This window comes from Rattus norvegicus, chromosome 2 (genome assembly GCF_021556685.1).
Source record: "Rattus norvegicus strain SHRSP/BbbUtx chromosome 2, alternate assembly SHRSP_T2T, whole genome shotgun sequence".
NCBI classification, from domain to species: domain Eukaryota; kingdom Metazoa; phylum Chordata; class Mammalia; order Rodentia; family Muridae; genus Rattus; species Rattus norvegicus.
The window spans coordinates 185,155,905-185,168,003 of record NC_141535.1 but is presented as its reverse complement, the minus strand read 5'-3'; the positions used below and the strand labels follow the sequence as shown (position 1 = coordinate 185,168,003).

Genomic DNA, 12,099 nt, shown 5'->3' with positions numbered 1-12,099 from the left:
ACACGAACCATTTCACCAATGATCGTCTCAGAGCGCCTGTCAATTCCAGAAGTAACGACACTTCAGGGAAGAGGATTCTCTCCTGAGGCTTTCATCAGGACCTGGACCTGGCCCAACCAGCTGGGTGCTTGAGCCTGCCACAGCCACTTCCTGCTCCATGGCTGGACCTTGGCCCCTATCTGCCTGCTGATACCAACTCCAGGACAGCGGTGGCTGTGGAAGAGGCCCGGCAACCCGCCTTGCTCCAGGTTCCCCTTGGAGAGCTGCACCTCTTTGGCCACTCAGGCCAGGCCAGAGCTCCACAGATCCCTGAGGACAGTGCTGTGCACAGCCTGGCACTTGCCCACTCATGAGATAAGGATTGCTTGTGTTTTACCTACCATGTCTCCCATGTGGTTCATGCCCACACTGTATGAATGCATTCCCATAGAATGTTCCAGATTGTGAAGCATTATAAACTTGAGATTCTTTTCCCAGATGAGACGTCGTACGTCTTCTTCATTCTGAAACAGAAGGAAAATGAATGCAAGTGAACTTATTTTATTGATTTTAATACCCATCCCCACCGTGTGTATGTGTGTATGTGTGAGCATGTGGGTAGGTTTGCACAGAGGTCAGAAGAGGACATCAGACCCTATGGAGCTAGAGTTTCAGATAGTTTATGGGCCACCCACCCTGCGCCAAGCAAACCTGAGTCTTCTGTGAGAGCAGTAGGTGCTCTCAACTGCTGAGCTGTCTCTCTAGTGCCCCAAACAGTATTCTACTAAATGTGGATCTGTCTAAAAACATAGACAAATGAATACATCTACAACAACTGCTAAAATCACATTTTAATTCGAATTCTTGCTTTTAATTTTTAGATACTTATTAATATATTATACAGACAGTGAATTTCCTTCTATTTTCCTTTTTTATTTGTTGTAACATTGATTCTTAAAACTCCAAACTTAGAAGTTTGCGTTTGATGCAGGTCCCTTACAGGCAATAAGCTCTAATCTTTCTAGATCTTTCTTTCCTTCTTTCTTTCAAAGACATAGCCTTGTTATGTAGCCTTGGCTGTCCTAATAACTCATACTGAAGCTCAGGCTGGCCTCAAACTCACAGCCATCCCCCTGCCTCAGCTCCTGCATGCTCCTCACACCTAACTATGTAAATATTCATAAGATTCTTTCTCATTCCTGAAAACCCACTCAGTCAACTATAAATTTCTGCTTCTCTGTCTATTTGAGGTTGGGGTTTTTTGGTTTTTTGTTTTTTTCATTTTCTTCTGATAATCATTTGTCCTCATTAAGGGAATCTATTTCTATGATGAAACACCATGACCAAAACAACATGGGAAGGAAAGGGGTTATTTGGTTTGAGTTTCCACATCACTGTTCATCACTGAAGGGAAAATCAGGACAGGAACTCAAGCAGGGCAGGAACGTGGTGGCAGGAACTGATGCAGAGGCCATGGAGGGGTGCTGCTTACTGGCTTGCTCCTCATGGCTTGTTCTTATAGAACCCAGAACTACAGTCCAGGGATGGCACCACCCAGAATGCACTGGGCCCTCCCCATCAATCACTAATTAAGAAAATGCACTATGGGGGCTGGGGATTTAGCTCAGTGGTAGAGCGCTTACCTAGGAAGCGCAAGGCCCTGGGTTCGGTCCCCAGCTCCGGAAAAAAAGAACCAAAAAAAAAAAAAAAAAAAAAAAAAAGAAAATGCACTATGGGGCTTGACCGCAGCCTATTTTATGGAGGCATTTTCTCAGTTGAGGCTCACTCCTCCCCAATGACTGTAGCTTATGTCAACTTGACATAAAACTAGCCCTACTGCACCACTACTGCAAGTCGTAATGTAATTATTATACTTCTGACTTTCATTTTGATTTTTTTTTGAGACAGGGTCTCATGTTTAAGATAGAATAGGCACATAGTGAACGAATTTCAAACCCTAGAGGAGAAAAGAAGGACAAGAGAGAGTGAGTCTAAATAGCCCGAAGGGATGGAAAAAGAGTAAGTTAACTTGGAGATCAGTTATTAAGGTAGGACACTTGTTAAACGTCGTGTTCCTGAGCTGGGAAGATGGCTCAGTCACTAAGTGCTTGCTCTGAAGTAGGAGAACCTAGCTTTATGTCCACAATACCCACACCCACGCATAGAAAATACCTGAAAGGAAGTGAGGGCTAAGGGCGATGTCTGAGGAAACCGTGAGGGATTAGGCTCCGGGCTTCCCTTGAGCCCTGGATGCTCAAGGCTCAAGTGGCATAAGCTGAATACAATGGCACACACTCAGGGGGTGAAGCAGGGAGGTGTCTGGGAGTTCAGTCATCCTGGACTTCACGGTGAGTGCCACACCAGCTGAAGATACAGACTGAGGGGGCTGGAGAGAGGCTCAGTGGTGAGGAGCACTGGCTGCTCTTCCAGGGGATCCAGGCTCAATTCCCAGCACCCACATGGCAGCTCACAACCATTGGTAACTCCAGTTCCAGGGGATCCAATGCCCTCTTCTGACCTCTGAGGGCACCGCATGCACACTGTACAGAGCCATACATGCAGTCAAAACACTCACATGTGTAAGTAAAAATAGAAGATACACAGTGAGGCCCTGTCTCCAAAGATCACAAAACAAAGTATTTTATATAATTTACCCACCTACATGCATGAATATACATACACTTCAATTAACTGTTAGATTATTTATATAATATAATATGGTTGCTATGTTGTATTGTGTAGGGGATGTTGAGGGAAAAAATAGTCCAGTCTATGAGGCTGGAGAGGGAGAGAGAGCTTAGTGGTTAAAAGCACATACTGCTCTTGAAGTGGACACACATTCTGTTACGTTCTGTTCCAGCACTGATGTTGGTGATGTAACTCTACACACCTCTAACACTAGTGCCAGGGGATTCGATGCCCTCTCCTCACCTTCTCAGATCCCGGCCCTCACGTACACCCACCCTTACACAGATTCACTCAGATGTGATTTTTTAACCTCTACTTGTGTTTAGGCTTAGATGTGTTTGCTTTGTTTAATCTTTAGCACTTAGTGATTCATGCATGCGTGTGTGTGTATGTGTGTGTGTGTGCGTGTGTGTGTGTGTGTACATGTGGGCATGTCTATAGCACGTGGGTGGAAGTCAGAGGATCACTCTGTGGGGCGGTTTCTTTCTTTCCACCATGAGATCTGGTGATCCAGCTCACGCCATCAGGCATGTGGCAAGTGCCTTCACCTGATGACCTGTGCTGCCAGCCCCCCCCCCTTTGAGACAGGTTCTGATGCCCCCTAGACTGGCCTCAAACTCACTAACTCACTACATAGCTAAGTATCGTCTAGAACTCTTGATTCTTCTGTCTCTACCTCCCGAGTACTTGGGATTTCAGGTGTGTGCTACCGTGCCCCACCACAAGGAGTATTTCCAGTGCATAGCTTATGGAATCCATAGATACAGAGTGTGCAGTTCTGCAGAGGCAACTATAAAAACTTTGGTGAAATTCAGGGTGATACCGCTTGTATCCAAGGATTGGAAAAATTAGATTAGAGAAACAGCCAGACTACTCAGAAACAATCTAGAGACTCAATGTAATCCCTGTCAAAATTCCAATAGAGTTCTTCACGAACACAGAACAACCTGGAAAGTTTACACAGAGCTACAGCCACCTCGAACTTCCAACACGTCTTGAGCAATATAAACAAAAGAGTAGGCGTCACATACCTCATCCCAAAAGGCACCACAGGCCACAGTGCCAAGGCACACAGGCCCGAGAGTGCACGACAACAGAGAACCCAGAAACACAGGCATTTATGGCCAGTTGATTTGTAGCATAGATGCCAAAAACATAGAAAGAACAACCTCCTCGCTCTACTAGGGTTGGAATCTTGATCTATATGCAGAAGTATAAAACCGGGTCCTTACCTGGCACAAAAGAATCACAATTGACTGAAGATAAAAACAGGAGGTGACATGGTTCAGCGGGCAAAGGCACCTGAAGCCAAGCATGATGACCTGGAACCCATGTGGTGGAAGGCAAGAATTCCCCCATTCCCCCAGTTATAGCACCGTGTGTGTGTGTGTGTGTGTGTGTGTGTGTGTGTGTGTGTGTGTGTGTGAAAATACACAGAAAATAAACCAATAAAAATGTAAACAAACTGCCGGTGTGGTGGCGTACGCCTTCAATCCCAGCACTAGGAAGGCAGGGCAGAGGGATCTCTGTAAATTCAAGGCCAGTCTGGCCTACACGTGAGTTCCAGGACAACTAGAGCTATGTAGAGATTCTGTCTCAAACACACACACACACACACACACACACACACACACACACACACACACACACACACTTTTTTTTAAAAGTACAAGAACAACAACCTGGGATTGAGAGATGACTCAGTAATTAAGAGCACTTACTGCTCTTGCAAAGGACCCCAGTTCAGTTCCCAACTGACACTGGGTCCTGGCTGCTGCTTCCAGATGCAGGGGATGCAATGCTCTCTCCTGGCCTCTGCTGATTCCCACATGTGCACACTCACGCACACACATACGTTGACACATGCCATAAATACATGTAGGGGGCTGGTTCTGATGCTTTGATCAGGAATCTGTTATTGACACTGAAGGTTGTCGCCCCCAATTGTTTTTTGAACTATCAATAAAAATATCAGTTGCTAATGGTTGGGTGGAAAGAAAGAGGCAGGACTTGCCCGTTCCGAGGGCGAGGAGAGAGGAAGAGAAGAATCAAGATATTGGGGGTGGGGAGTTGGGGGGCTCAAGGGGGACAGGGAAGACTCAGAACTACAGGGGAAAATGTAGGCAGAAAGAGAAAGCTGTCCAAAAGCATCTTGGGCAGTTAGGCCAATGGGCTTCACAGACTGGGCAATTAAACTGAAGGCAGATTTAGAGGTGTTGAGCTAGGGGTGAAGGTAAGGGCATGATGGCTGTGGGAGGCTTGGAAGTGCCTGGCTGTTGAGCTAAAAAGTGTATTAAAAATAAACTCATGTGGCTTTCACCCATGGATACGAGAGAGCTCCTGGACTGAGTTCGTGCATCAGCCAGGAACGCAAAGTCATGTAGACAAAACTCCACGCTACATATACAAATAAATCGTATGAGTAAACAAGAAGACTTAAAACATAGAGGGCTGGAAGAATAGGCTTAGTGGTAGTCACACACACGCACACACACACACACACACACACACACGCACACATGCACACATGCACACGCACACACACCCCACATGCACACACAATTCTCAATCATAAACAAACAAGTAAATGTAACACAGATATTTCAATCAACTGAAAACAAACCTCCCTGTGGTCTAGCAGCCCCACCCCATTCTGGATATACATCTAAACAAAGCGAAACCAAGACATGGGAGAGATTCCCCCGCCTGTGTTTACTGCAGCACCATTCACAGTGACGACGCTACAGAACCAGTTGATGAGTCTTACCTAGATAAAAGGACAGACAAAAACATGGTACAGATACACAGCCTACTGCTAGTGAGCCTTTAAAAGGAGGGCTTCTGTCACACGTAACAAGATAGGTGAACAAGATAGCACGTTCCGTTGGACGATCCAGGCACAGAAGACACTTAGCCTCAGGGTCTCCTTGATATTTTACCAATATCTAATTCACCCAGGGTGTAGCACACAGATTCCATCCTCAGGACCAATTAATTAATCAACTAATAGATAAAATAATAAAGTACAAAAGCCACACTTGTAGACGTAGGCAGAGGCTGGAGGAAGAGCGATTGGCAGATGGGGATGGGAGGGTGTGAGTCTCAGGCAAGAGCTGCCTGCTGTACAGCGGATTGTTAGGACCAATGGTAAACACCGTGTACTTCAATTCGTGTGTTAATTTGGAAAAAAATATTATATAGTTACAGGACCTACTTGTTTGGAGTTATGGTTAACATTTCAAGATTGAGCAGCAAGTGTGCTCGGAAATAAAGCCTAAGCACAGCGTCAAAGAAGAGAAGTAAGAGCATTCAGGGCTGGGCAGGTGGAGCTCTGTGAGTCGGAGGCCAGCCTGGTCTACAGAGATAGTTCCAGGACAGCCAGGGCTGCTATGTAAAGCAACTCTGTCCGGAAAACAAAACAAAAAACAACCAATCAACCAAAAAACCAAAATTCTATCTTGAAGCACTTCTGTGGGCCAGAGGCTGTACTGTTTTAAAAATATTACTTACGCAAGTTAAGATCACTTGCTGCTCTACCAGAGGACCCAAGTTTGGTCCCAGCTCCCAAATCAGTCAGCTGACAACCACGTGCTGTGGGCCTGACCACCAGGTCCCTGTACTCACATGCATGTACAGACGCACAGACACATATTTAAAAATAAAATAAAATTGTATTTTTTTTTTTTGGTTCTTTTTTTCGGAGCTGGGGACCGAACCCAGGGCCTTGCGCTTCCTAGGTAAGCGCTCTACCACTGAGCTAAATCCCCAGCCCCAAAATTGTATTTTTTTAACTGGGGGCTGGAGCATTTGACCCAGTGGTTAAGAGCACTTGTTGCTCTTACAGAGGACCCAGGTTTGGTTCACAGCACCCACATGGTAGTGAGTTTACAAGTAGCCATGACTTCAGTTCTATGGGACCCACTGCTTTCTTCTGACATTCAGGTGTGGGGTTGGAGGCCTGACACCTGCAGGCATGTAGTGTGTCATATACTAATACATACAGGCAGGCAAATCACTAATACACATAACAAAATGAATAAGTGGGGAGAAGGCACTGGGCTGCAGGAGTAGCTCAGAAGGTAAGAGCCCCGGTTGCTTCTTACAGAGAGGATCCAGGTTTGATTCCCAGCACCCACCTGGCAGCTCAGTTGTCTGTAAGTCCAGTTCCACGGGATCTGACTCCCTCTTCTGTCCTTAAAAGGTACTGCACACATGGTACACAGACACATCTAGGCAACACACTCATCCACACAACGTTTTAAAATGTCTATTTTTATCTCTCTCTCTCAGTGCAGTGTGTGTGTGTGTGTGTGTGTGTGTGTGTGTGTGTGTGTGTGTACACATGTGAATTAGCGTGTGAATTACTGGTGTGAGCAGTGTTTATGTGGAGGTCTCAGATCTTCCCCTTCCACACTGTGAAACGGGGTTTCTTGTTTGGCCCTGCCTGTTCCAGGCTGTATTGCTCACAGCGGTTTCTCCACCTCAAGTTAGGAGGACACGCTACGGTGCACACGCCTGAGCTCAGTTCCTCAAATCTAGCCAGTACTTTACCCACTATACCACCTTCATAGCCAAGGGTTTCTGTTCCTCAAATGTGCCAAATGTGGTCTTTCCTGGGAGTTCTGTGCGTGTTCCCTGGCCCTGGACTGTCCCTCCCTTCCACCCCTTTTGTCTGTTGCCCTTTCTCTCAGTCCTCGGCTCTAATGTTGCCTGATTGGCTGGGCTTTCCCTTGCCCTCCTACCACACCCCTGGTAGGAGGCATCACCACTGTCGTCCAGGTCCCCACTCATCCAGGCCTTGCTCTATATGTTCTCCTGGTCCGTCACCATCAGACCTATGCCTGTTTACTGACTGAGTACAGTTTCTCACACCATCACAAGAGCTCCATGGCAACAGGAGTGTGCTCTGTTTCTACCCAAAGCAATATCTAGCCAAAAATAAGTGCACAGTGAGCCTAGAGAACACTGCTTGTTCAATGTTGTCTGGGGATGGGGAAAGCAGGGCGCTGTGCAAAAGCTCACTGCTCAGGGGACAACCAGCTACCTGATCCTTGTATTCCTTCTCATGCGTTTTCTTCCAGAGATCCCAGTGGTGGTCCAGGGTAGGGTCTCTCTGCAGTTGCTCCATTGTCACAGAGCACACCAGGGGCACCCAAAACAGCCATCTCCGTCTGCTTAAGAGAAGGGCACAGAGGAAGCATAGCCGTTAGCTGTGTGTATTTTGATCGCATAGTTCTCTTTTGTTTGTTTTTATTTATAAAGATAGGTCGCTCTGCAGCCCAGGCTATCCCGGAACTCGTCACACAGCCCAGGCAACCCTGTAGCAGTCTGCCTGATTCCAAATCACAAGTGCTAAGATTACAGGTTCAGGTGTGCACCATCACCATGGCTGCAATGTGTCATCAAAAGTCTTCTCAAAAGAAAGGAACAACGTTGGGGCTGGGGATTTAGCTCAGTGGTAGAGTGCTTACCTAGGAAGCGCAAGGCCCTGGGTTCGGTCCCCAGCTCCGAAAAAAAGAACCAAAAAAAAAAAAAAAAAAAAAAAAAGGAACAACGTCTGTCAAAGGAACATAGTCCCGTAAGTTTGTGACACAGGTGACTTCCTGGAATGTTCAGGATAAAGAAGAAATTATGTCCAAAATACTACAGTAGTAATTTTAATACTTTAAGGAGGGCTCTTCAACTGGGCAGTAGCATATGCTTTTAATCTCAGAATTCAGGAGGCAAAAGCAGGTGGATCTCTGAGAGTTCATGGGCTAGCCTGGTCTACATGGTGGTTCCAGGACGGCTATGTAGACAGATACTGTCTGAAATAATAATAATAATAATAATAATAATAATAATAATAATAATAATAATAAAAACAACAATAACAATAACAATAACAACAATAATAAAACAACAATAACAATAATAATAATAATAATAATAATAATAATATCATCTTCAGAAAAATTTCCAAATGGGGCTGGAGAGATGGCTCAGTGGTTAAGAGGCTGCTCTTCCAGAAGACCTGGGTTTGAGTCCTGGCCCTCATAGTGCAACAACCAACTTTCTATGGCTTTAGTTTGAGGAAGAACTGTTGCCTTCTTCTGGTTTCTATGGACACTGCATGCATTTAGTGCACATACACAGGTGTCGGCAAAACACCCATGCACAAAAAACTTAAAAAAAAAAAGAGGGGTTGGGGATTTAGCTCAGTGGTAGAGCGCTTGCCTAGGAAGCGCAAGGCCCTGGGTTCGGTCCCCAGCTCCGAAAAAAAAGAACCAAAAAAAAAAAAAAAAAAGAATTTTTCCAAACATAGTTGCAAAGTTAAAATCAAGGACTTTCTAGGATTTTCTAATGAATCTACTTTAGGAGAATTCTCCTTTCCCCTTCTTTCTTTCTTTTTTTTCTTATTTATTTATTTTTATTTTATGTATATGAGTGCTCTATCTGCATGTCAGAAGAGGGCATCAGACCACATTATAGATGACTGTGAGCCACTGTGCAGTTGTTGGGGATTGAACTCAGGACCTCTGCAAGAGCAGACAGTGCTCTTAACTGCTGAGCCACCTCTCCCTTCCTCCCTTCTTAAAGAAACTCTCCTAAGGAGGACATGTGTCTATCTTAAGGGGTCACCACTACAGTGTATGTACAGCAACACTACACAGAACCTCATTAATATGTATAATCGCTCTCTTTTCTCATATCAGTCAAAATTTAATTTCAAAAATAAGCCAGGTACAGTGGTGGATACCTATGGGCCCATCTTAAGAAGCCAAGGCAGGAAGACTGTCTCAACAAGGGAGTGAGTTCCTGGCCTGTTTAGGCAACACAGATAGATCAAATCTCCAAATCAATAAATAGGACTGGGGATATAGTCCACGGTATGATGCTTGCCTCGTATGGGTGAGGTCCTTGGCCTGAACATGAACACCAGAGTTAATACAAACGACCAAGCAGCTCAAGTGTCACTGTCAAACAGACAAACAGACACTCCCTCACCTTTAGAGAAAGCTAAAGGTCAACTTGCTTCTTAGATTTTTTACACGCTTGGGTTATTTTTCTTTTTCACATTTTCCCCCAACAAATCAAATATCTGTTTCAAGGGGATAGCAAAACCTGGTGAGGTATAGTGGCTCACACTTTTGATCCCGGCACTCAGGAGACAGAGGCAAGGCAGAAAGAAGTACCATAAGTTAGAGGCCAGCCTGGTCTTTATACCGAGTTAAGAGATGAGACCCAGGGGGCTGGGGATTTAGCTCAGTGGTAGAGCGCTTGCCTAGCAAGCACAAGGCCCTGGGTTCAGTCCCCAGCTCTGAAAAAAAAAAGAAAAGAAAAAAGAGAAAGAGAGAGAGAGAGAGAGAGAGAGAGAGAGAGAGAGAGAGAGAGAGATATGAGACCCAGTCTCTAAAAAGCACAGTTAACGCCCACTCCATTCCTATATTTAACAGAAATTCAGTAGTCGCCTGAAACTGGATTGATTGGTTGCTGTTGTTGTTACTGTTGTTATTATTTTAGTTTTTTTAGACAGAGTTTCTCTGTGTATCCCTGGCTGTAGCTGGCCAAAACCTCAGAGATCCGCTTGCCTCTGCCTCCCGAGGGCTGAGATTGAAGGTGTGAGCCACCACTGCCCGGCTGAAACTGAACCTTTTTACCGTGTGAGCCTTCAACTTATGCTTCACAGAAACCCAGGTTTAAGCCTCATCGTAGAGATTCAAGTCAACAGGAGTCGCTCAAACAGACACTTCCCAGTCAGAAAAACAAGAGGTGAATGGGTGACATGATTTTTGTTTTCAGCTTACTTCCTGAAAGCAAAGATTTAAAAAGCCCGCAGCTGGCTGATGAAAAGATAGAGAATGTTTAAGACCACATATGGACAAAACAAAACAAAAACCAGACAGTACGTACATGGCGGCATGAGCAGGAGTCCTCATGGTCACCGTGAAGTGTGGTGCTCACTCTAAAGATGTCCCAGGCAGCAGGAGGCTGGTCGAAATGACTCTAAAAAGAAATTGGAGCTTGTCACATGAAGTATCCACAACGAGGAAGTGAACTTTCATTTCGGTTTCATTTAAAGACTTCAGAGAGCAGTTGCCTCCAGGCCTCTCCTTCTCACTGTGGGGCCGTGTGGGTACAATGAGCAGTCCCTGGCAGAGGCTGGCAATAGAATGACCTCAGCGGAGAGCAGGACAAAGTTCTCCTCCAGCCCTGTGTCATTTTGGTGGTCCATTTTATTCACATCGGTTCTGAGATAGAATGTTTAGTTATAAAGATATTTGGATCAGGCTCCTCAAATCTCAGCTCCCTTCATGATTCCCTAGAAAACCCTGTCATGAATGACCTCGTGTCTACTCTCACTCAGCGCTTCCTTTGTTTTGGTTCAAAGTATTTCAACACACAAGCGCACACACACACGCGCGCACACACACACACACACACACAGAGAGAGAGAGAGAGAGAGAGAGAGAGAGTTATACACATACACTTATATATACAATTCTACCACACAGTTATCTCTCACAAACATACAGTTATACACACACAGTTATCTCACACATTCACACACAGTTCCACACATACAGTTATCACACTCACACATACAGTTAATCTCACACAGTTATACACATACAACAACACAGTTATCACACAGTTATACACACATGCATGCAGACACACACGCACACATGTACAGTCACACACACTGTTATCCCACAAGCACACACACACTTACCTACACCAGAATATACACCCAACTGCCACTGTGGTCTTGTAGGCACAGCTGGGGTAAAATGAACTGTAAGTTTTTAAATATGACTCTTTATTCATCACCAGTGGAAATGGGCATCTCTCCCACACGTTTGGCCATTGAGTTTTCTGAGAATTGCATTTTCAATTATTTTGCTCATTTCCCGAGTGTACTTCTTGCTTTTCTTGGCGATCTGCAGGGATCGTTTTCATTGTGTCCTGGCTAGCGATCTCTGGTGGTGCCTTCTCGCAGTTCTCCACTGGCCTTTTCACTTTGCTCATACTTACTGTTTTCTACTGAAAATTTAAAATGTTGAAACAGAACATTTCAATCTGGCCAGGTATAGGCCTATTGCTGTAATTCCAGAATTGGAGGCAGGAAGATCAAGAGTTCAAGGCCAACCCAAGCCACATGAGACTGCTAAAAAAAACAAGCGGAGATGAAGAGATGGCTCACTGACTGCTTTTGTTGAGGCCCCAAGTTTGTTTCCCAGGATGCACGTGGTGACTTACAAGCATCTGGAATTGAAGTTTCGGGAATCCAACAGTCTCTTCCGGTCTCCTCAGGCTCCAGGTATGCACATACATTCAGGCACTCACACATACATATAAAGTAAAAATAAGTAAATATAAAAACAAATAAAGCATGTATGTGGGGGCTCACCAGTACGATTGTGATCAGATTGACTGAGGTTAGCCTGG

At 45.1% G+C, this 12,099-nt stretch overlaps 1 protein-coding gene across 2 annotated transcripts in view; it reads right to left on the bottom strand.

Annotated features, from left to right (window-relative positions):
* Nucleotides 1-10,685, bottom strand: part of Ctss (cathepsin S) — a 28,456-nt gene extending 17,771 nt beyond the window's left edge. Inside the window, 3 exon segments of one of the 2 annotated variants that reach the window (NM_017320.2) lie at nt 381-503; nt 7,712-7,838; nt 10,561-10,685. In NM_017320.2, coding sequence (NP_059016.2) covers nt 381-503; nt 7,712-7,838; nt 10,561-10,586 — 276 coding nt within the window. In that variant the 5' untranslated portion in view covers nt 10,587-10,685. 2 annotated transcript variants of the gene reach the window in all.
* Nucleotides 10,686-12,099: the final 1,414 nt, after the last annotated feature.